Raw genomic sequence first — 25,953 nt, 5'->3', positions numbered from 1 at the left:
TAAGATGCCGGGCTGCATTATGACTTTCATGAGCCCCTTCTTCCATAAAAAAAAAAGAGAAGAAAGATTGTATTTTATGGGGGCGCCTGGGTGGCTCAGTTAGTTAAGCGACTGCCTTCGGCTCGAGTCATGATCCTGGAGTCCCGGGATCGAGTCCCACATCGGGCTCCCTGCTCAGTGGGGGGTCTGCTTCTCCCTCTGACCCTCCCCCCCTCATGTGCTCTCTCTCATTCTCTCTCTGTCAAATAAATAAATAAAATCTTAAAAAAAAAAAAGATTGTATTTTATGATTGCTTAGGTATAGTAATAATAATAAATTAAATATTAACGTTTCTTTGACAAACATTTGCTTAATTATGACTTTAAAAACTTAAAAAAAAAATAACAATAAATAAATAAATGCAAGACTTTTTGTGTGCCTCCCAAAGTATTGTGGGCCCTAGGCATTTTGCCATTGTGCCTCACGAATGAGTCAGCCCTTCTAGGATGTGTCTTGGACAAAAGTCACCGAGACTCCTTGTTAATGGAAAGAACTTACTGGGCATGAAGAATCTGGGGGTTGGAATGTAGGTGTGAGGAGGAACAGGGCTTAATAAATTTTATATAACCTCAAAATCTGACATACAAGGCACTATCACACCCAGAGAACAAACTCTGAAACAAATCACAACCAGGAACACAATACCCCCCCGCCCCCCCCCCACAGTTACAGACACACAATGGGTTCCACGGTGTCACAAAGAATGAAAACCCAACACACCTATACCTGCCGAGTCACTGTTTCTTTAAAACAAATGCATAGGGACGCCTGGGCGGCTTAGTCGGTTAAGCGTCTCCCTTCGGCTCAGGTCTTGATCCCAGGGTCCTGGGATCCAGCCCCGCTTGGGGCTCCCTGCTCAGCGGGGAGCCTGCTTCTCTCTCGCCCTCTGCCCCTCCCCACGCTCAAGCTCGCGCTCTTTCACTCTCAAATAAATACATAAAGTATTTTTTAAAATAAAATAAATGCATACCTAACACCTGCTGTGCTCCTGGCTCTACTCCAGGCGCTGGTGCTACCCTGGGGTGCGAAAGACAGAAGTTCTGGTCCCCTCACAGAACTCGCATCTACGGAACCGCTGTACCCAGGAGCCCGCTACCTCCACTTCCCGCATGCAGGGTCGAGGCTCTGGCGTCCGCCACCCTTGCTCTGTTTTCTACAGCCTGGACTCACATTCCACTCGCTTCCCTCACCCGTGTAGAACCACCTGAGAATACGGCCCTCCACAGGTCGGCTCCTCCTCTGCGCCCCGCCGGCACACGCCTGCGCCTGCGCACTCCGAGCACTAGCGACCGCATCCCCGGCTCCCAGCCGGCGGGACTGCGTTTCCCAGAAGCCACCGGGCTCGCATCCGCCTCGACCCCTGGGTCCTTTTCCGGTGTCCGAGCGGCTGTGGTCACTACGTGGTGAGTAGGACCTATCCAAAGATAAAAATCAGCCGAGGCATCCACAGTTTCTGACCGGAGCCCGACGGGAATCCTTGGATGGGGTGAGAGGCTCTCCAGGCGAGGACAATCTGGGAACTGACAAGGCGTGTGGAGCCCGGAGTCTCAGGCCTGTGTCTACGTGAACAGCAGAGATTTGTGTTCCTATGAGAGACGTGTGTGAGTCTGTGTGTGTGTGACGCTGTGACAGCGTGTCTCCATGACGGCGTCTGCGCTTGTGGATCAGATACTTGATTGTGCTTACTTAATTAACTTCGTGGCTTATGGGTGAGCGACGGTTGTGTGGCCGTGTGGGTTGTCACTGGAACTCATGGCTCTAGGCTCCGCGGATCCTCCGCCCTGTCCGCCTTCCGCCGCGGATAAAAGAGGGAAGTCAGATCCGGAGCCTTAGAATGGAAGAATGGAGAATCACAGCAAGATGACACAGACTTGATCTTGAGATGAGATATTTTGAAGCTGCAATCGGCCTCGAGGCAGGCTTCTGGGAAGACCTGATAAGGTCCCAGGAGTAGGATTCCCTCCTGGAAGGTTCCCCCTTGGAAGCTCCTGAAGGTCAGTTACATGTTTCATAACCACAGCATTTCCAGAACTGTGGCCCCAAGAACCTGCTGTGAATTAGAGACCGATTTCTCCCTGAACATCAGTGACCCTGGCCTCTCTCATCCTGGGAAGGTCAACACTATTCCAGTATCCTTTCTACTCTTATACTGGTTGTGGGGCGGGGGGGGGGGGGGGGGGGGGGGGGGGAGAGGGGGTCTAGGTGACAGGGTGTGGTCATGGAGTGTGTTTTCTAAGTTACTGCGCTATCCAAGAAAATCTTGATGTTTCAGGATTGCCTTCTCTTTTCCCAGTGCTGCCTGTCTCTAAAGAAAAAAAGACGATACTGAGAGAAAAAAGAATTTTTGTTACACATCAAGAAGTTAAAGTTCAGGTGAGTTTGTGTGTCCTCATTATTCATTAAATACATTTGAATTTTATTTTTTATTTTTTTTAAGATTTTATTTATTTATTTGCGAGAGAGACAATGAGAGACAGAGAGCATGAGAGGGAGGAGGGTCAGAGGGAGAAGCAGACTCCCTGCCGAGCAGGGAGCCCGATGCGGGACTCAATCCCGGGACTCCAGGATCATGACCTGAGCCGAAGGCAGTCGCCTAACCAACTGAGCCACCCAGGCGCCCAATACATTTGAATTTTAAAGATATGAGACGCTTTCTTTTCCTTCGCTGAAATGTCCTGCCTATTAGTGACATATCTGTGAATTGTGTGTGAGGCCATGCAGATGGATCACCCTTTTCAGGGCCCTCAAGCCCTTTTGTCCATAATTTATTTAACCTGTTGCCTACTATTAGCTGTTATGTTTCTAATTTTTTACTCCCAACTAAATTAGTCTATAATGAACATCATTATGCATAGATCTTTATGTCCTTTTACAGTCATTCCCTAAGGATGAATTTCTAGTTTTGAAATTTAAGTCAGATACCAGATATTTACAATATATCAATATGCTTGTAGTCATTGGAATATAATGACAAAAAGACATAGTTGCTCTCCTCAAATGACCTGTTATCCACCAAGGAAATGAAATCAAAATAGGAATAAGTAAGAGAGAAGATGTGAGATGTCACTAGAGAAATCCAGGTGACCTGCTTTGGGAGTTCATAGGAAGAGACATCATTCTTTCTCTAGCAGCCCTGCCAGAATATGATCACATTATGAAAACTTCCTGGTGTGACCATACCATACTTTTTTTTATTCATTCTCATGATGATGGGTTGTTCCCTGTATTTGACTATTATGAATAAACCTTCTATGAACACTCTTGTACAAGTTTTTTTGTGGGCATATGTTCATGTTTTCCCTGGATATATACTTTTTTTTTTTCTTTAAAGATTTTATTTATTTATTTGAGAGAGAGAGTGAGAGAGAGAAAGAGCACAAGAGGGGGGAGCGGGAGAGGGAGAAGCAGACTCCCTGCTGAGCAGGGAGCCCGATGCGGGACTCGATCCCAGGACTCCAGGATCATGACCTGAGCCGAAGGCAGTCGCTTAACCAACTGAGCCACCCAGGCGCCCCCTGGATATATACTTAAGGGTGGAAGTGGCTGACTTAATTTGCACTCCCTGAAAGATATAGTTACTTCTCAAACTGGCCATCACTTGCTATTGTTAATCATTTTAACTTTAGTCATTCTGATGTCTGTGTAGTAGTATCTCGTTGTGATTTTAATTTTCATTTTTCTGATAAGTCATGATGTAAGCATCTTTTCATATGATACTGCCCATGTTGATATACTCTTACGAAGTGTCTATTCAAATCTTTTGTCCATTTTTTAGTCTTTTTTTGTCATTTTCATATTGATTTGTAGGGATTTTATGTATATTTTGAATACAAGTCCTTTGTGAGTGTGTGTAAACATGTATGTATGCCTCTGTGTGTGTGTGTGTGTGGAAAGAGAAAGAAATAGAGAAAGCATGTCTTTCATTAGCCTATAGCTTCTTACTTTTTTTTTTTAAGATTTTATTTATTTATTTGAGAGAGAGTGAGAGAGAGCATGAGAGGGGAGAGGGTCAGAGGGAGAAGCAGACTCCCCACTGAGCGGGGAGCCCGATGTGGGACTCGATCCTGGGACTCCAGGATCACGACCTGAGCTGAAGGCAGTTGCTTAACGAACTGAGCCACCCAGGCGCCCAGCTTCTTACTTTCTTAATGATATAGCAAAGAGAAGTTCATAATTTTAACGAGCTATTTACCAATTTTTTTCTTTTTTCTTTTTTTTTTAAAAGATTTTATTTATTTATTTGACAGAGAGAGACACAGCGAGAGAGGGAACACAAGCAGGGGGAGTGGGAGAGGGAGAAGCAGGCTTCCCACAGAGCAGGGAGCCCGATGCGGGGCTCGATCCCAGGACCCTGGGATCATGACCTGAGCCGAAGGCAGACGCTTAACGACTGAGCCACCCAGGCGCCCCTACCAATTTTTTTCTTTTATATTTATTGCATTTTTGTTCTATTTAAAACATCTTTTCTTGGGGAAGAAGGGACAGCTCTTCCTTATGGTAGAATTCCAGTTGTTAAATGTAGAAGGAAAGAGGAACATAGAAAGTGGCCGTTTAGGCAAACACCACAGTAATAGTTGTTTCACACAAACAACTGATAGATGCTAAAATTAGTGAGTGAAAATTTGAGGAGAAAAAGGATTTGCACAGTGTCAAAATATTTCCCACTACCCAAGGTGCTTATTTTTTTTTTTAAAGATTTTATTTATTTATTTGACAGAGAGAGAGAGAGAGATCACAAGTAGGCAGACAGGCAAGCAGAGGGAGAGGGAGAAGCAGGCTCCCTGCTGAGCACAGAGCCCGATGTGGGGCTCGATCCCAGGACCCTGGGATCATGACCTGAGCTGAAGGCAGATGCTTAACCATCTGAGCCACCCAGGCGTCCCCCCAAGGTGCTTATTAACTACAAAGGGAAAGATAGTAAGTTTACAGTAGAGAAACCCAGCAGAAAGCAGTTTAATCAAGCCATTGAGGTTAACATCACCAGTAATAAGACATTACTGTCATTAGCCCTGTCTTATGATACAAAGAGAAGGACACAGCACAATCGTGGTACTGCCAAAATTGTACAACCAAATTCCAGTTACAAAAATATTAGAAAAACCAAGTGGAGGATATTTGACAAAATAAATGATTGGTACTCCTCCAAAATGAAAAGGTCATGAAGATAGGTGTGGTGGCCAGACTTTATAGTGACCACGTGATTGCTGCCTGCTGGTATCTGTGCCATAGTATAATCCCCACCCCTGGAGTGCAAGCAGAACCTGTTACTTGCTTCTAACCAACAGAAAATGGCAAAGGTGAGGGGGATGTCACTCCCGTGGTAAGGTTATTTTATATGGTAAAAGAAATGGTATGTCACTGTTGCGATTATGTTATGTCATGTAAGACCCCATTATAGCAGACTAGAGCTAAAGGTTCTCTTTGTGGGCTTGATGACGTAAGTGGCAATGCTGGAGAAGCCTATGTTGCCAGAAACTGCAGGTGGCCTCTAGGACCTAAGGATGTCCACCACTGGACAAAAAGGGGCCCTCAGTCCCATAGCTGCAAAGAAATTAATTCTGCCAACAATTTGAATGAACTTTGAAGTGGATTCTTCCCCAGTTGAACCTCTGAATGAAAACACAGCCCAGTGAAAACCTTGTTTGCAGTTTATGAGATCAGCCTAAGGGGAGCATCCAGCTAAACTGTGTGCAGACTCTGGGTCCACAAAAATTGTGAGATGATAAATATGTGTTGTTTTAAGCTAAATTTGTGGTAGTTTGTTATGGCAGCAGTTGAAAACTATTACCATAAAGGGGCGCCTGGGTGGCTCAGTCTTTAAGCATCTGCCTTCGGCTCAGGTCACGATCCCAGAGTCCTGGGATCGAGCCCCGCACTGGGCTCCCTGCTCCGCGGGAGGCCTGCTTCCCCCTCTCCCACTCTCCCTGCTTGTGTTCCCTCTCTCACTGTGTTTCTCTCTGTCAAAAAAATAATAAATTCTTTAAAAAAAAAAAAAGAAAGAAAGAAAACTATTACCATAAGAAGACTTTGGAGATTGGAAGAGACTAAGGAGAAATAACAGCTAAATGCAATGTGGGATCATGTATAGGATCCTGGAAAAGAAAAGGACATTAGTGTGAAAAACTGGTAATATTTGAATAAGATATGCCATCCGTAGTATTGTACCAATGTTAATTTCCTGGTTTTGATAATTGTCCTATGTAAGATGTTAACATTAAGGTCAGAGGTAAAAAGAACTCTCTCTACTCCTCTTGCAACTTTTCTCTAAGTCTAAAATAAGTGAAAATAAAAATTAAACCAAAAAAAGAATTTTGCATAGCCATGATCATGAAGATATTTTCCTGTTTCTTCTTCCAGGTTTATTCAGTTTTCAAATTTAGGTGTATGATCCATCTTGGATTTATATCTGTGTATGTAGTGGGATCAGAGTGAAAATCAGTTTTTGCACACAGATAGCCAATTACTCAGGTACCTTTTGTTGAAAGACTGACTATCCTTTCTGCTCTAAATTGCAGTCAGACTTTTTTTTGTGAAACCTGTGACTATAGATGTGCAAGTCTCTTTCTGGACTCTCTATTCTATTGGTCTGTTTGTCAATCCTATGTCAGTATCACTGTTTTTTTTTTTTTAAAGATTTTATTTATCTGACAGAGAGAGACACAGCGAGAGAGGGAACACAAGCAGGGGGAGTGGGAGAGGGAGAAGCAGGCTTCCCACCGAGCAGGGAGCCCGATGCGGGGTTCGATCCCAGGACCCTGGGATCATGACCTGAGCCGAAGGCAGACGCTCAACGACTGAGCCACCCAGGAGCCCCTGCAGGAGGAGAATTTTAATTGTTTTGATAATTGGTGTGTCCTTGGTGCCTAGACTAGTGGAGGGATGTGGCAGATACCTGTAAATATTTATTGACTTTGCGAATGAATTAATGGATAGGAGAATTTAACTGTATTTCTTGTCGCTGGTGATGCAGGATAGTTTGTTTTTCTGAATGCTTATTACAGGCTTTTAAATTTATTCCACAGCTCACTAAAGGTCTGTAGTTTGCAACTTAAAAATCTGGTGCAAAAGACAAGTTTATCTATATCCAAAGTTTTTCCACCCTATTTTCATTTTTTTTTTTTTAAGATTTTATTTATTTGACAGAGAGAGATAGTGAGAGCAGGAACACAAGCAGGGGGAGTGGGAGAGGGAGAAGCAGGCTTCCCGCCGAGCAGGGAGCCCGACGCAGGGCTCGATCCCAGGACCCTGGGATCATGACCTGAGCCGAAGGCAGACGCTTAACGACTGAGCCACCCAGGCGCCCCAGTATCACTGTTTTAATTACAGTAGCTTTATATCACATCTTGATATCTAACGTGATTTTGACAATTTTGTTCTTCACAATTGCCCTGACTCTTCTGGGTTCTTAGCATTTCCATATAATTATAAGAACAAGTTAATTTTAATTTTCTCAAAAAAAAAAAAAAAACAACCCTGCTGATATTGTTGGAGATGCATCAAATCAATAGATCAATTTAGAGAGAATTGATAGTTAAAATTGAGTCTTCCAATTCATAAACATAGACTATGTTTCCATTTGTTTAATTATTCTTTAGTCCCTTAATGTTTTGGTGTTTTCAGTCTAAAAGTCTTGTCCTTCTTTTGTTAGATTTATTCCAAAACGTTGTATTTTTTAGATTTTTTTATAAACTGTTGGGATTTTAAAATTTCATTTTCCAGTAACTTTGCTTTAATACAAGTAATTGTTTTATACTTTGACCTTTTACTCAACAATCTTGCTAATAAATTCACTTATTCTAATAGATTGTAGAACTGAAATTTTTTTCAAAATCATGTTATCTGCAAATAAAGATAGTTTTACTTCTTTTTTTTTCTAACCTTCAATACCTTTCATTTCACTTTTTTTCCTTATGGTATTGGATTGGTCTTACAGTACAAAATTTAGTAGAAGTGGTAAAAATGGACAAACTTGCCTTGTTCCTGAACTCAGAAGGACAGTGATCCATATTTCACCTCTCATATAATTATAGTTGTAGTTTTACTCTGTAGATCCCCTTTATCAAATTAAAGAAGTTCCCTTCTTTTCCTAGTTTGCTGAGAATTTTTATCATGAACCGTGTTTGAATATTATCAGTTTCTGCATCTAATGAAATGTATGAATGGCTTTCTCCATTTTTTTTTATTTAAGGTTGGAAGGTTATGTTGATTGATTTTTTGGAAATTAAATGACCTTTATATTTCTAGACTAAATTTCTCTTGCCCTCTATATCACCTGTAATATTTGGTTTAATATGCTTACATCTATGTTCATGAGAGATGTACTGTAATTTTCTTTTCATGTAATTAATGTCCCTGTCAGGTTTTGTTACCACAGTTATGCCTCATGACATGGTCCATTTTTTTTATTTTCTAGAAGATACTGAGTTTGACTTGTATTTTTAGTTCCTTAAATGTTTGGGAGAATTTGCCACTGAAGCCTCTGGACCAGACATATATGGGAAAGTCCTTAATAAAGATTTTATTTCTTTGGTAAATATAACAATATTCAGATTTTCCATTTTCATATCAGTTCAGTTAAATTGTGTTTTCAAGGAATTTTAAAATTTCATCTATATTCTCAGGTTTATTGTCATAAAGTTGTTCATGAAATTTGTTACCAATTTAATGTCTGTAATATATGTAGTGATATCTCCTTTCATATTCCTGATACTGGCATTTATTTTCTTGACTAGCATAGTGAGAGATTTATCAATTTTATCTCATCAATGAAATAGTTTTTGGCTTTATTGATTTTTCTTTGTTGTATATCTGGGTTTTTTATGTGACTGGTTTCTTTTAGTATGCTCTACTTTCTATAGGCTAAATGTGCTTTTCTTTTTCTAGCTTCCAAAGGTAGATCATTGATTTTTAACCTTTCTACTTTGATAATACATACATTTATGTTTGGATGAAGTAGGCCAAAGAATATTTAAAAGAAAGAAGAAAATAAGAGGACAGTTATTACAAATGCTCATGCTAGACGAACCATGAGAGATGATGGACTCTGAAAAACAAACTGAGGGTTCTAGGGGGTGGGGGAGGATGGGTTAGCCTGGTGATGGGTATTAAAGAGGGCACGTTCAGGGCACCTGGGTGGCTCAGTTGGTTAAGCAGCTGCCTTTGGCTCAGGTCATGATCCTGGAGTCCTGGGATCGAGTCCTGCATCGGGCTCCCTGATCAGCAGGGAGTCTGCTTCTCCCCCTCCCGCTCCCCCCTCTTGTGCTCTCTCTCTCTCTCAAATAAATAAATAAAATCTTTTTAAAAAAACAAATAAATAAAAAAAATAAAAAGGGTACATTCTGCATGGAGCACTGGGTGTTATATACACAAACAATGAATCATGGAACACTACATCAAAAACTAATGATGTAATGTATGGTGATTAACATAACAATAAAAAATTTTAAAAAATGCTCATGCTATCCACTGGGAGAAAATAAATTCCAGATTTATTTAGCATGGACATAATTTGACAAAGGATTTCCATCATAATTTCACTACTAATTTACTTGCTATGTCAATATATCTGTAGTACACCTAACAACTATGATGGAGATTAAACAATGAATGGCATTTATCTGCAGCATTTATAAAAAACAAAACAAAAATATATTTAAAGCTAAAAATGTCTTTGTAAGCATTGGTTGGATTGCGTCTCACAAGACTTGTTATGTCATACTTTCATGATCATTCAGCTCAAAATATTTTCTGGTTTCCATATTATGATTTGGTTTTGACCTATACTTATTTATTTTTTTCCTTTGATTTATTTTTTTATTATTATGCTATGTTAGTCACCATATAGTACATCATTAGTTTTTGATGTAGTGTTCCATGATTCATTGTTTGTACCTATACTTATTTAGAAGTGAACTTTTTATATTTGGAAACATTTGAGAAATATCTGTTTTTAAGTTCTAAATTAATTCCAAGGGCTTCAGAATATATGCCTTCTTTTTGATATTAATTATTTGAAATCTATAGATGCTTGTTTTATGGCCCAGAATATTCTGATAAATATATTGTGAGCATTTGAAAAGAACATATAGTCTATAGTTTGGGAGTATAATGTTCAATTAGGTCAATTTGATTAATCTTGTTCAAACTTCTATGGCCCTGCTGATTTTTTTTTTTCTCTTCCTGTTATTGGTTACCAGTGGAGGGTACTAAACTTTCAAACTTCAATGATAACTTTGTCTATCCTTTAATTTTGTTGACTTTTGCTTTATGTATTTTAAAGCTATGTTATTAGGTACATAAGAAATGTAGGACTACCATTATATTCTTCTTGAATTGTATGAATGTCTCTATTACTTTTAATACTTCTTGCATTGAAGCCTATTGTATCTGTTATTAATACACTAATACTAGCATTTTTCTTATTACTGTCTCACATATTTGTCTTTGTGTTTAAAGTATATTTCTTATAAGCAGCATAATTGATCCTGTTTTTCTTTTTAATCTAATCTGACAATCTTAGATTTTAATTGCAATGTTTAGTACATTTACATTTTACTACAATTACTGATAAAATTTGGTTTAAATCTGTCATCTTGAAATATATTTTGTTTGTCCTGTTCATTCTTTATTTCTTTATTCCTCTTTTCCTGTCTTCTTTTGTATTAATCAGGTATTTTTATTATTTCATTTTATCTCTTCTATTAGGTTTTTCTGGTTGTACATCTTTGTATAATTCTTTTAGTAGTTAACTGAGCTATTACAGAATGCATCTTTGAGACAGTCTCCCTTAAATTAGGGCTTTTACTACATATCAAATAATATAAGAACATTTTAATAGTTTAACTCTATTTATGCTAGTATTGTCATTTCTTCTTCCTATATTACAAGCACCACAAGAATTATTATTTTTGTTGCTTTAAACAGTCCATTTGTTTAGTCATATTAGTCATATATTTACTATGTCATAGTTTTTTGCACATGCTTCCACCTGGGATTATTTGCCTTTAGTCTGACTGCTATCCTTTAGTATTTCTCATATTGTAGGTCTGTTAATAAGAAATTGTCTAAGCTTCTGTTAGAATTCTAAGATCTTTCTTTCACTTTCATTTATGAAAGATATTTTCTCCGGGTATAAAATTAACAGTTGTCATTTTTTTCTTTCAATACTTTAAAGATATAATTCCATTCTTCAGGCCACTGTAGTTTCTATTGAGACATGAACTTTTTCTTATAACTGATACCCTATTTTATTTTATATTTTATTATTTTATTTTATTTATCTTATCTTATTATGTTAGTCACCATACAGTACATCATTAGTTTCTGATGTAGTGTTCCATGATTCATTGTTTGTGTATAACACCCAGTGCTCCATGCAGTACGTGCCCTCCTTAATACCCATCGCCAGGCTTTTTTTAAATACATACTATTATGATGTATTTGTAAACTTTGTTTTTCAACACTTTGGCCACGCTGTGCCTAGGTATGGATTTCCTTATTTTATCTGGTTAGGTTTGATGAGTTTTTAAATTTATGTATCAAAACATTTCATGAGATTTGTGATGTTTTTGTCCATTATTTCTTCAAATAAATTTTCTGTTCTATATTTTTAGGTTTCCAATTTCATGGTTTGACTGTCTCCTATATTTCTTTTTTTTTTTTTAAGATTTTATTTATTTATTTGAGAGAGAATGAGACAGAGAGAGAGCATGAGAGGGGGGAGGGTCAGAGGGAGAAGCAGACTCCCTGCTGAGCAGGGAGCCCGATGCGGGACTCGATCCCGGGACTCCAGGATCATGACCTGAGCCGAAGGCAGTTGCCCAACCAACTGAGCCACCCAGGCGCCCTGTCTCCTATATTTCTTTTGTATTTTGCTCTGTTCTTTCCTTTTTTCTCTCTGCATAAGATTATTGTTAATTTGACTTTACATTGACTACCCAATGCATTCTTAATTTTCAATATATTTTAAGTTATAAAGTGTTCATGTGAATCTTTAAGATTCTAAATCTCTATTGATATGCTTCATTTTGTATTCTGACTGAGCCAGCCAGGCACTCCCCACCCCCCCTTTTTAAGTAAGCTCTTCATCCAACATGGGGCTTTAACTTACAACCCTGAGATCAATAGTAGCATGCTCTATCAACTGAACCCATTTTGCACCCCGTTTTGCCCATGTTTTCCTCTATTTTTTTTAGCATCTTAGTCATAATGTTTTCAAGTCCTTGTCCACTAGCTCCACTATGTAGGTCATTTCTGGGTCTGTTTCTACTGAGATTTTTTTTTTTTATGTTATGTTAATCACCATACATTACATCATTAGTTTTTGATGTAGTGTTCCATGATTCATTATTTGCGTATAACACCCAGTGCTCCATGCAGAACGTGCCTCTTTAATACCCATCACCGGACTAACCCATCCTCCCACCCTCTACTGAGATTTTTTTTCTTGATTATCAGTTAACTTTTTCCTGTTTCTTTGAATGTTTAATATTTGTTATTGTAAGGTGGCATTGTGGATAATATACAGATTCTGGATTATGTTATCTTTCTTTAATGAGTTTACTTCAGGGTTTTTCAAACTTAGTGCTGTTGATATTTTTGGCTAGATAATTCTTTGTTGTGGGGGGCTTTCCTGTGCGTTATAGGATGTTTAACAGCATCCCTAGTTCTCTACCTAATAGAAACAATGGCACCCCTTCCCACATTTTGACAACCAAGTATGTCTTCAGACATTGCTGAATGTTCCACTATTGAGAACCAGTGGTCTGTACAATCATTTTCAAAGTCTACTTCATTTTCCATTGTATGAATGCACTATAGTTTATTTAATTAACCACCCATCTAAGTACCTTTCGATTTAGTACCTTTAAATTTCTCTCCAGTTTTTTAAAAAATTTTCACTAGTATCTATCATATTCCTTTCTTCATCTCTAGGCACATTTTACAGTTATTTCCTTTGGATGGAGATTCAGAAATCACCTTTCATGGTTAAATTCTTATGCATAATTCTGCTTACATGTCTCAAGTGCCCTAGGTTTTCACAAGTCTACAGGACACCATAACAATGCTCCGTTCCCTACAACCTTACTATATGTGGTGCATCACCAACCTTTACAATCTGAAAATTGAATACTTATAAATGATGGTACCTTATTACTTAAAAACATCTCTTTAGTAAATCTTTTGATAGGTGATGTCTTAATTACCTGTTCTTAAGTTTCACACAAGGGAACAAAAAATATGGGTTTAAAAGGCAATAGTTGGAGAAATATTGGCCTTATAACTATAGAAATGCGATTCAAAACACATCACTTCTCCTTATTGTTTGTGATATGGGGATATGTCTTTAATTGTTTGAACTTTCATTTTTTCATCTGTTGAACTGAGATAATAACTACATTGTGGAATTAAATGTCAATGTGTATAGACTACCTGTCACATATAAGTTTGCAAAAAAATCTATGTGCTGCTATATGGTTTCAGTAAGAATGAATTCACTCCTCTCTAATGGGTACTGGGTGGGTTGGTTGCTGAGGCACAGGGAATGACTCACGCCAGCAAAGTAGATCCTGATCGGGAAATCCAGGCTGGTTAGCCCAGAGGATCTTGGGAATCATAGTTCTGGCTTAGGGGAAAGGCTTCACATGGGCAGGCAGTTTTCAGTGGTCAAGATTTCCAGGTTGGTCCCTACTGTTATCTGTCTTTTATCTGGTGCAAAAGATTTCATGTCCAGGTCCATCCCAAAGACATGAAGGTTGTTGCAGTTTGTGTTGTGTGGTTTGGTCTTTACCCGGGAAGATACGCCTGGATGAGGATCTATTCAGTATCACTGAACAACCAAGGCTGGGTTCAGTTGGCTTGATAAGTATGAGAAATAAAGCAGTGTGGGTGTCTGGATCTAGCTTTGGTGCAAGAATGCCTCTGTTCTGTATCCACTCTTATGTGGCTTGTATCTGTAGGTATGGGGAAGGGCTTGGGTTTGTCTAGACTTCACATATCCCCTGACATGTGTTCATGTGTTTGGGAGGGTAGAGAGTGGGCAAGGACAGTGGGAAGCAGGAATAAAGAACGAAGAAAGATTATATTACCTTAAATAATTTTTGGAGTTCTGAGATACACCAGATCTCAAGGCCTCTTTTTCCTCTCCCAGCTCTGGCTTCTCTGAAATCGGCCTCTCTAAAAGACGAAACCTGAGGAAGATCAGCAGTTTGAAAACCATGGCCCAGGTAAGTGGATGTCTGTCTCCCTCCTGAAATCCTATGATTTTTAACTCAGGTAAAACTTTCATTCTTTATCCCCATACTTCCTACCTAGGAAAGCTGTATCTCTGACCCTATTTCATGGTTTCTCCCCTCACAGAGAAGGATGGTGTCCTCCTCATTTGCTCCCTTTTTTTCTAACTGATTTTCAATTATTCATCTTCTATGTGTTCAGTCTTTTCTCAAGAGCAGTGTTGGAGCAGTGCACGAGTGAAGTACGTTGAAGGAAATATTTGAGCTTCCTTTGTCAGGTTTGTGGTTTTATTTTATAGAAATGATGGTCCTGGGGCACCTGGGTGGCTCAGTTGGTTAAGCATCTGACTCTTGATTTTGGCTCAGGTCATGATCTAAGAGTCGTGAGATCGAACCCCATGTTGGGCTCTGTGCTGGGCATGGAGTCTGCTTAAGATTCTCTCTCTCCTTCTGCCTGCCCCCCCACAAAAAAAGGAAAGGAAAATAAATGGTGGCCCTATCTGACCACAGGAGAGAAAACTTTCTCCTTAGTTTTCCAGGAAGATAAGGAAGTTTGGGGTTATGAATGGTCTCAGACTCAGGTGTGAGATGAGAACTCAGCTTTGAAAGCTTTTAGGTTTGGGTAGAAATGTTATTGGTGCCTGCTGAGAGACAGACAGACAGACAGACAGATATCAGGGCCCTGGCTACAGAAATCACTGAGAATTTTGTATTGAAAGAGAAATTGCTGGTCTTGAGTAAATCAGTATTGTTCTGATCATCCTACATTAGTGTGTTCTAACTAGGAACAGGAGTTCAGTAAGGGATTGAAGAAAGGAAGATCATCTAGAACTACAAGTGGTAGATGATACTGAACAGTGGGGAAGAGGTTAGAATTTGTGTCCAACCTAAATATTGTAATAGTATAATACTTTAAAATTTAATATTACTTTAATAATATTATTAATAATACCTAATACTTTAAGAAAGATTAAATCTGATGTCTTTAAGAGGGGCTAAATGAAAACATTAACTTGTGAGAATAAAGGAACTGCTTATGATGCATAATCTGACATATATTATGCTTTGATAAAATTACTTAATTTTACACAAACTCCATTTCCTAAGATAGAAACTTTTTATCAGCTTTTTGAAGTATAATTGATATATAATTAAGTGTATGTATTTTGTCTTTTTAAAGCAGATTTATTGAAATATAATTGACAATAAATTGCTCATATTTAAAGTGTAGAATTTGATAAATTTTGACTTATGTATATACCTGTGAAACTATTACCACAGCCAAGATAATGAACATATCCATCATTCCAAATTTTTTCTCATGCCCCTTTATAATTGCCCCTTCCTACCTGCCCCCAAACTTGCCCTTCATGCCCAGGCAACTGTTCTGCTTTCTGCCACTATAGGTTAATTCGCATTTTCTAGAATTTTATATAAATGGAATCATACATCATGTGTCCTTTTTAATCTTATTTCATTCAGCATATTTATCTTAAGATTCATCCATATTGTTACATATATTAGCTCATCCATTTAATTGCTGATTAGTATTCTATTCTCAGTATATACAAAAATTTGTCTATCCATTTCTCTGTTGATGGATTTTTGAGTTCTTTCCACTTTTTGGCTATTAGAAGTAAAGCTGCTTCATGCACAAACTTTTGTGTGGACATATGTTTTCATTTCTCTTGGATAAACACTAGGAGTGGAATGACTGGGGAATATGGATGTTTAACTTTTTAAGAAATCAATAAACTATTTTTCAAAGTGATTTACCATTTTACAATCCCACCATCAGTGTGTGAGAGTTCCATTTTTTTTTCACATCTCCGGCAACACTTAAAATGGTCAGTCTTAAATTTTAGCCATTCTAATAATTGTGTAGTAATACTGTCTCCTAACAGTAAGCCACTCATAAGCAATCATAAGGCTCACTTCATTTGTTACTTGTCTCTCAGGGATCACTACCCAATATTTTCTGCCTCAAAAACCATTGTTTCATACAATTTGTCTATGTTTTTTGTTATTTCACATGGGAGGGTAAATCCAATCCATGTTACTCCATCTTAGCTGTAAGAGATTTTATAATTCATTTTGGAGAAAAAATGAACAATTCTTTTTACATAGTCCTTGAAGAGAAAAGACATAAGAACTTGTATTTACTAATAGTATGTGAATTGGGTACATAGTAGGTAATGTTCTTATATATACTGTTTCATTTAATTGGGAAAGTCTGTTTACTTTATTCATTTTCATACATTTAGGTATTTGAGTTTTCCTTTATTTTTAAAGAAATTTTGTGCACTCCAACAGGATTCTTCAAGACTGTGTTGGTACTCTACTTCAGAAGCTAATGTATTTATTCTCATCTAATCGTGTCATGATCTTGTAACTTCAGCTTATTTGTTTTTCTATATTGCCCCCTTACTGCAATTCGGTCATTCCATCTTGAACATTTTTTCTTTACTGTTATGAATAATACATGGGTTTGTCTTTGCAGGTGCCATTGACATTCAGTGATGTTGCCATAGACTTCTCTCAGGAGGAGTGGGAATGCCTAAATTCCGATCAGAGGGATTTGTACAGAGATGTGATGTTGGAGAATTATACTAACTTGGTCTCCCTGGGTAAGGACATCTGCCTGAAGTGATGTAGAATCTGCTATCTGGAATAGCTGTTTTCTCCACTGTATATTTTATGCTCTATGCTGAGAAACTAGATAAATTTTTCCATATTCATATTCTCCATATTCTCAGAGCCTAGTTTGACGTTTGTTAGATGGAAATGGGCATCTCCATTCAGCACCTGAATCTTTTCTTTCATTTACCTTCCTACCTCCCTCTGCCCCATCCTGCAATTCCTTCTTTTTCCAAAATAAAGATTTGAATTCTAGGATTTTTTCTGAATAGCCAATGGCAAAGAAAACAAATTTCATATTATGTGTATGTTCAGAATATCTACAAATATTCCATTTTAATTGCTGGTCCACCTACATGGAAAACAGGTAACATGGGGTCCTGGTTTTCTCTTTGCTACAAATGAACCTTGGTAATTTTTACAGTGTAGAATAAATCAAGAACATTATCTTTTTAGTATTATTTTTATACTTATAGCAATGGAAATGTTGGCTTGCAGTGATTTTATAGTTTCTACTAAGAAATGAAAGTCTTCATTCAGTTTTTGAAAAATACTTGACCAGGGCGCCTGGGTGGCTCAGTTGGTTAAGCGACTGCCTTTGGCTCAGGTCATGATCCTGGAGTCCTGGGATCGAGTCCCGCATCGGGCTCCCTGCTCAGCAGGGGGTCTGCTTCTCCCTCTGACCCTCCCCCCTCTCATGCTCTCTCTATCTCATTCTCTCTCGCAAATAAATAAATAAAATTAAAAAAAAAAAAAAAGAAAAAGAAAAAAAAAGAAAAATACTTGACCATTCTTTCCTCTCTTCTGGGACTCCAGTTATACCTATGTTAGATCTTTTGAGTATATCTCACAGTTCTATCATGTATATATCTCCTTTTATCTCTATTATTTTCTGTTGACCTGTATTTCAGCTCACTTACCTGTATTCTGCTATGATAAGTCTGCTCTTAAAGATGGGTTTTTCATATCATATGTTGTCTTTTTCAGTTCTAGAAATTCAATTTGTCTTATAACATCTAATTTTATATAAATTCTTCTCATTCTTTATTTACTTTCTTTCATTACTGTTTTTTCATCTGTGGGCATGCTTATATTTCTTCTTTGCTCTTGTTATTCATCATATGGTAATTCCTCTTCAAGTTACTAGTAATTGTGATTGTATGCTGGATATTGTGTACAAAAGAACTGAACGGGGGCACTTGGGTGGCTCAGTCGGTTGGGCATCTGACTCTTGGTTTCAGCTCAGGTCATGATCTCAGGGTTGTGGGATTGAGCCCCGCTCGATTGGGCTTTGTGTTTGGCACAGAGTCTCCTTGTCCCTCTCCTCCTGTTTCTCCCCCCTGCTTTCTCTCCCTCCCTCTCTCTGTCTCTCAAATAAATAAATAAAACCTTAAAAAAAAAAATAACTGAATGGTTTCCGATGATGGTATATTCCACCAGAGTATTTATACTTTCCTCTATTAATCGATAGAGTGGCAGGCTGATCACTATAATATAATCAGGGATTGAGCTGGGTTGGTGCTGGTTTTCAGTTTTGGTAATTCTTAGTTACCTTTTTCTTTTAAATCACTGCCTTTACTGCTAGCTGTACTCAGAATAAGTAAGTTTCTGCAGTGGAAAAGTGGTAGATCCTCAGGGCCAATTCACCACTTCTTCATGGCTCTTATTGTTTATGTGTTTTGATTTCAAGCTTCCTCTCCCAATGGATCTTTTGATTCCAGAAGAAATATTGAAAATTAATAAGCTGATCATCCATTTGATATGCCAGGAAAAGAAGAGCACAACAGACTTAAAGAAAGTAGAAGAAAGGAAATAATAAAGGAAAGAACGGAAATTAATGAAATAAAAACCAAACATACAAAAGAGCAAGTCACAACTATAAATTTGGTTCTCTCAAAGAATGAATAAAAGTGGTGCTACTCTATCAACATGAATCAAGAAAAAAAAATTTATGTAAGGAAAAAAGGCACCACATTACAAACCATGAAGCCTTGAAAATATGGTATTTTGAAAAACATTTTGCCAAAAACTTTGAGAAATCAAATGAAATAAATCATTAGAAATTTTTAATCTATAAAAAATTCCAGTCAAGAAAAAAAACAAAACAAAACAGGGCACCTGGGTGGCTCAGTCAGTTAAGCGTCTGCCTTTGGCTCAGGTCATGATCCCAGGGTCCTGGGATCAAGCCCCACATCTGGCTTCCTGCTCAGCAGGGAAGTCTGCCTCTACCTCTCCAACTGCCTCTCCCCCTGCTTATGCTCTCTCTCACCCTCTCTCTCAAATAAATAAATAAATAAAATATTTTAAAAATAAAAGTAAAAACAGCTCTTTCAATATCCTTATCTACTAATTATATTATCTGTATCATTCCTTGTTGTGTTTCTTTTGATTAATTTTCTCCTAGTAAGGGTCATACTTTCCTGCTATTTTACATGCCTAATAATTTTTTATTAGATGCCAGACATTGTGAAGTTTACTGTGTTGGGATGTTGGATTTTCTAATATTCTTTTACATATTTGGGCTTTGTTCTTGGATGTAGGTATGTAATTTGGAATCTGTTGATCCTTTCATGGTTTGCTTTTAAGCTTTGTTAGGGTGGGTCCAGAACAGCTTTTAGTATAGGGCTAACTTGGCCCCACTACTGAGGCAATATCCTTCTGGGGACTATGTTTGATGCCTTGTGTGGTATGGGGCCTTTCCACTGTGGTTGGTGGAAACAAGAACTATCCCCTGCCCTTTGTGACTTCTAGGGGATGTTCTGCCTACTCCTATCTAGTAGTACATTCTTTGTTCTCATTAGTTTCCTCATAGAGATGCTCAGATTCACATTCAGCCACAGTATCAAGGGGATTCCTCTACAGATCTCCAGAGATCTCTCTGTGCAGCTCCCTCCTCTCTAGTACTCTGCCTTGCAAATTCTGCACTTCTTTCTTTCCCTTAATTCTCTACTCTGTCTTCTCAACTTGGGGATACAGCTGCACTTAGGTTCTCCTCCATGTGCTTCTTTCTAGAAATTCTCTTTAGACAGTCAGCTGTGGTACTTGTGGGGCACACTTCATTTGTTTCCCCTCCCTCGGGAGATTTCTATCTTGTACTATTTTCCAATATTTGAAAGATGTTGTTTCATATATTTTGTTTGGTTTTCTAGTTGTTTAAGGTAGGAAGGCAAATTTGATCCCTCTTAATGTTACATGACCAAAAGCACAAATTATTAACTCTGTCTTTGAAAGCTTCTTTGCACTCTAGTACAAGAGGTCTTAGATTCACCTTGTATCTTCCCTGCCTTGGACTAGGAATTAGCTGTTTCTCTAAGGCACCCTCATTAACATCAGTGGGAAATAGTTTACAGGGACTGAAACCTGGACAACAGGGAAGCTAATTGTAATCACCTTTTTGTGAGATAAATATACAATTTTTAAAACTATTCTGTGGAAATTGGTCTGTTTAGATTTTCCATCTCTTCTGGAATCTGTTTCTGTTATGGTCTTACTTTTATTCTGAAATAATTTTAGATTCACAGATTTACAAATGTGGTACAAAGAGTTCCAGTATATAATTCCCATAATGATAACATCTTACATAACCATGGTACATTTGTGAAAACTATCAAATTAACATTTTACAATACTATAAATATTTTATTTAGATTTCACCAGTTTTGGTACTAATGTCTTTTTTTCTGTTTCAGGATCCAATCCAGGATACCACATTTCTTTTAGTCATCCTGTGTCCTTAGTTTCCTCCAAATGTAACAGTTTCTGTTTTTCCTTCTTTCTTGACCTTGATACTTTTGAAGATACTGTTTGGTTAGTAGAGTGCCTCCAAATTTTGGTGTGTTTAGTGTTTTCTTTTTTAAGGAGAGGAAAACTATTTTTTTTTAAAGATTTTTATTTATTTATTTATTTATTTGAGAGAGAGAGAATGAGAGACAGAGAGCACGAGAGGGAGGAGGGTCAGAGGGAGAAGCAGACTCCCTGCTGAGCAGGGAGCCCGATGCGGGACTCGATCCTGAGACTCCAGGATCATGACCTGAGCCGAAGGCAGTCGCTTAACCAACTGAGCCACCCAGGCGCCCCATGTGTTTTCTTATTATTAAACTGAGATTATGGATTTGGGGGAAGAATACCAGAGAAGTGCCCTTCTCATTGTATATTAGGGGCACATGATATCAACATGATTTATCAGTGGGGTGCTAACTTTAAAAACTTGTATAAAGTGGTGTCTGCCGGTTTTCTTCATTGAAAAGTTATTTTTTCCCCTTTTCATATTTTATTTGTTAGAAGCAAGTCAGTAAATTTAACTGGGGTCAGTTTTTATAAATTATATTTTCAAAAAATTCATCGTTTCATGTACATCTCAAATTTATTTGCATAGTTATCTTGTATGGGTTTCTTAAACATTTTTTATTTCCTTATTGATGACTGTTTCCCTACTATCATTGTGTTTAGATTTTCCTCCTATCTTTTGTTCCTTGAATAGGTAGGCTACTGGTTTGTTTGCATGTGTTAATTGTACAATTTTACTTAAAATTTGTTTTTATTATATTCATTTCCCTTTTTCTATTTTCCTTCAGCAGACTATCATTCTTTTTCTAATTTTTGATTTAATATTTAATTCATTCATTTTAATTCTTTAGTTTTTCATTAGATGTAAGCCTTTTAGTCCAAGAGTTTGCAGCAGTACAGTTAAAGGCCATAGATTGGTAAATGATAACCTTCTATGGTTAAAGGCCATAGAAGGTAAATGATAGAAAACATATTTTACTGTAATAAGGTATGAGAGATTAATCAGGGAGAGATGGTGGATAACTGTTGCATAATTTTCAGAAACTAAATGGATATTTTACTCAGTTGCCTTCCCCAGTAACCTTAATTTTCATTCTTATTTACTTTTACCTTCATCCAAGTTCATTTTTAAAATTCAGTATTTTATCCTACAATTAATATTTACCTTGTGGTAAGGACTTGTTTTGCAGTAGTAGTTAAAAGAAGTTTTGAGTTTTAGAGTAAGAAAATAAGTAGTAAAACAAATGAGAAAATAAATATGTAATAGAGAAAAGTATTTTGAAGATAAAAATTAGGTGTTGGAATATAGAATAAAGGATATGAATTTACTTAAGAGTTAGCAGAGGCAGCCTTTCTGAAGAAGTGATTTCTAATCTGCAAGATAATAATTTAAAGGCACTAGGTAAAAGGATTTCTGAAAGGTGGAGCACCTGTGTGAAGTCCCAGGAAATGGGAAAGGTTATATATGTCTTAGTAGCTGAAGAGATGCATTTGGATAGTATATAGGGAACAAAAGATGCCAAGGGCTTGAGATGAATTTGTGTAAAAAGACAGATCCTTTTTATTCATGATTATGTGTTTAGGGTTTTATTCTAAAATAAAGACAAACCATTGAAAAAATTACATAAAGCCATCTGATAGATTAATGTTAGAAATGTAGATGACCAGAACCTACTCCTCTAGATTCTGATTCACTCAGTCTCAGCAGATATCTAAAAGGTAGTGTATGTAAGAAGCTCCCTCTATAATTTTGATCCATACTAAATATGAGAACTACTGACTTTTTCTCTTTGCCTACTCACAAACTTTATAGTTCTCATTATGAACTTTCATAATTTCTGAGGCCTTCTTGCCTTTTAAAAATTTCATGACAGTATTTTAGGATTTTATGACCCTTTTACTTCTAGTGAATATACTTCTCAATTCATCACTATTTTTACTCTAGAAGGCCCCTCCTCATCCCCAGTATAGGAAAATAGCTTTGTTTATTTGTTTATTTTTGTTTTTTTGTTTATTTTTATTTTCTTGTTTTCTTTCAGACATTGATTTTACAACTGAGACCAACAAGTTATCTTCAGAAAAAAGCAGTTATGAAGTAAATTCATACCATTGGAAGGCAATGAAAAGAAGTAAAACCTTCAACCTTACGAGGTTTATTTTCAGAAATGACCCACAGTGCAGAATTGAATTTGGGAGAGAACAGGTGCCTAACATGGGATGTTTTAGTCAAATGACATTTATAAAACATATATCTCTTCCTCTACATCAGAGAATTCACCCTAGAGAGAAATCCTATGAATGTAAGGAATGTAGGTGGGGCTTTAGAAAATATTCACACCTTACCAAGCATTTGAGAGACCATAGTGGTGTGAGACCCTATGAATGTAAGGAATGTGGAAAAGCCTTTATAGTTCTCCAGCATTTTATTAGACATAAAAAAATTCACACTGATTTAAAACCCTATGAATGTAATGGATGTGAGAAGGCCTTTAGGTTTTATTCACAGCTTATTCAACATCAGATCATTCATACTGGTGTAAAACCCTACGAATGTAAGCAATGTGGGAAGTCTTTTAGACGTTATTCTCACCTTACTGAACATCAAAAAATTCATATCGGTTTGAAACCCTATGAATGTAAGGAATGTGGGGAGACTTTTAGATTGTACCGACATATGTGCCTACATCAGAAAGTTCATCATGGTGTGAAACCCTATATATGCAAGGAATGTGGGAAGGCCTTTGGTCATCGTTCAAGTCTTTATCAACATAAGAAAATTCATTCTGGTGAGAAACCATATAAATGTAAACAATGTGGAAAGGCCTTTGTTCGCAGCTATCTACTTATTGAACATCAGAGAAGTCATACTGGCGAGAAGCCGCATGAATGTAAGGACTGTGGGAAGACCTTTAGCAGGGGTTCAAGCCTTCTTAAACATAAGAGAATTCACAGTAGTGAGAAACTCTATGATTGTAAGGACTGTGGGAAGGCCTTCTGTAGAGGCTCTCAACTTACACAACATCAAAGAATTCATACTGGCGAGAAGCCACATGAATGCAAAGAATGTGGGAAGACATTTAAGCTTCATTCGTACCTTATTCAACATCAGATAATTCATACTGATTTGAAACCGTATGAATGTAAACAATGTGGGAAAGCCTTCAGTCGTGTTGGAGACCTTAAAACACATCAGTCAATTCATGCAGGGGAAAAACCCTTTGAATGTAAGGAATGTGGAAAAACCTTTAGACTTAATTCTCAACTGATTTATCATCAGACAATTCACACTGGTTTGAAACCATACATGTGTAAAGAATGTAAGAAGGCCTTTCGTTCTATCTCAGGTCTTTCTCAACATAAGAGAATTCATACTGGTGAAAAACCCTATGAATGTAAAGAATGTGGGAAGGCCTTTAATCGTAGTGATCGACTTACGCAACATCAGAGAATTCATACTGGTGTGAAACCATACAAATGTAAGGAATGTGGAAAGGCCTTTACTCGTTGCTATCAACTTACTCAACATCAAAGATTTCATAGTGGTGAGAAACTCCTGATGTAATGAGAGTCAGAAAGCATTTACCTTTGGCACATCCTTTATCATTATCACTATTCTACCACCCAATGATGTTATGGTAAAGATTATTTAACACAAACTTTAAATGCTTAGAGGGGCATCTGGCACATAGTATTTGCTTACTAAGTATTGTGGTTTTTTTTAATGATAATCACCATTATTACTATACATAAATTCATGTGGAAGGAAGACCCTATAACCATTTTTTTTTTTTTAAGATTTTATTTATTTATTCATGAGAGACAGAGAGATTGAGAGAGAGGCAGAGGGAGAAGCAGGCTCTCAAGGAGCAGGGAGCCCGATGCGGGACTCGATCCCAGGACGCTGGGATCATGACCTGAGCCGAAGGCAGACGCTTAACCATCTGAGCCACCCAGGCGCCCTATAACCATATTTTTAAAATGCATCAGTGCTCATCCATATTTTCTTCAGATAATTAATTCTGGACAAAATCCCATAGAATATATTAAACAAGACACTTTTTTATTCAAAGCTCAACCCCCTGAAGATTAATAATAAGAAACGCTGTGCCCGGCTGCCTGGGTGGCTCAGATGGTTAAGAGTCTGCCTTCGGCTCAGGTCACGATCCCAGGGTCCTGGAATCGAGTCCCACATCAGGCTCCCTGCTCAGTGCAGAGCCTGCTTCTCCCTCTCCCTCTGCCATTCCCTCTGCTTGTGCTCTTCTATCTCTCTGTCAAATAAATAAATAAAATCTTAAAAAAAAAAAAGGTTTAAAAAAAAGAAACACTGTGCCCTTATTGGATATTGTGAGTTCAGCTGTGAAAAATTGGAGAGTAGTTTGAAGTAAGTTTCTTACAATAAATTCTGTAATACAGATAACATACATTCCTCATGCCCTACAACTGAAATAAATTAAAAACTTAACAATTTGGTAGCCAAAGACCTAGGTTGACTTGGAAAGGTTTTCCTTGAGTTTTTGAAAGTTTTCAAATTTACATAAAAGGTACAACAGTGTTACAATGAAGTTTGTTTGCCCTCCACCTAGATTCAATATATATGATATTTCTCTCATAAATATGAACATGTATATATACAGATGCATATATATATCATATATATTGAATATATTTTACATATATCATTTTGCTGTGTTTTTCAGTGAATGTTTTAGATATCACTTCACCTCTAAAAAGTCAACATACAACTCTTAGAATTAAGGGTAATCTTCTAGATGACCATTAAACCACTGTTACCTAAAAAACACTAATAATAATCCTATATTGTTCTACAGTATTCAGCCCATTTACAAATTTCTCTGATTGGCTAAAGAATATCTTCTAAAAGTGCCAGCTTTTTAAAAGCCAAAAACCAAACTAAGCTCATGTATTTTATATGACTGCAGCTTATTGGGTCTAATAAGAATTGGTCAAGAATTTACCCTCCACCTCCTTACATTTTTTGAAGACTCAGAAGAAGTAACCTATATAATGTTGTGATTCCATATTTGTCCTGCTTTTTCTCAAGGTGGGCTTAACTTGTTCCTCTATCCTTTGTATTTATTGTGAACTGAAGGTTATGTCTAGAGGCTTAAGTTTCAGATTAAACATTTTTTATAAGACTACTTCATAGATAATAATGTATTTAATATAAAATATCAGGTGGCATACAAGTGAAACTATGTTTGATCTCTTGATTCATGTATTGACCACCAGTTCCCTCCA

General features: G+C 37.4%; 1 protein-coding gene across 4 annotated transcripts; it reads left to right on the top strand.

Moving 5' to 3' along the window:
- Positions 1-1,414: 1,414 nt before the first annotated feature.
- Positions 1,415-24,456, top strand: ZNF404 (zinc finger protein 404). Of its 4 annotated transcripts, XM_034986700.1 has the most exons (6): positions 1,415-2,034; positions 2,334-2,413; positions 14,190-14,265; positions 14,474-14,549; positions 16,772-16,898; positions 22,734-24,456. In XM_034986700.1, exons 5-6 carry the CDS (start codon positions 16,865-16,867, stop codon positions 24,254-24,256), a joined length of 1,557 nt encoding a protein of 518 aa, XP_034842591.1. In that variant the 5' UTR covers positions 1,415-2,034; positions 2,334-2,413; positions 14,190-14,265; positions 14,474-14,549; positions 16,772-16,864; the 3' UTR covers positions 24,257-24,456. The 4 variants fall into 4 exon arrangements, with proteins under 4 accessions (XP_034842591.1, XP_034842590.1, XP_034842592.1 ...); XM_034986699.1 differs by lacking the exon at positions 14,474-14,549; XM_034986701.1 differs by lacking the exons at positions 1,415-2,034; positions 2,334-2,413; positions 14,190-14,265 and having other exon boundaries at positions 14,274-14,549.
- Positions 24,457-25,953: the final 1,497 nt, after the last annotated feature.

This window comes from Mirounga leonina, unplaced genomic scaffold (genome assembly GCF_011800145.1).
Source record: "Mirounga leonina isolate KUSES-001 unplaced genomic scaffold, KU_Mleo_1.0 Mir_376, whole genome shotgun sequence".
In the NCBI taxonomy this organism is placed as follows: Eukaryota; Metazoa; Chordata; class Mammalia; order Carnivora; family Phocidae; genus Mirounga; species Mirounga leonina.
The sequence above is the reverse complement of the archived record's forward strand: the minus strand, read 5'-3'. Positions and strand labels throughout refer to the sequence as shown.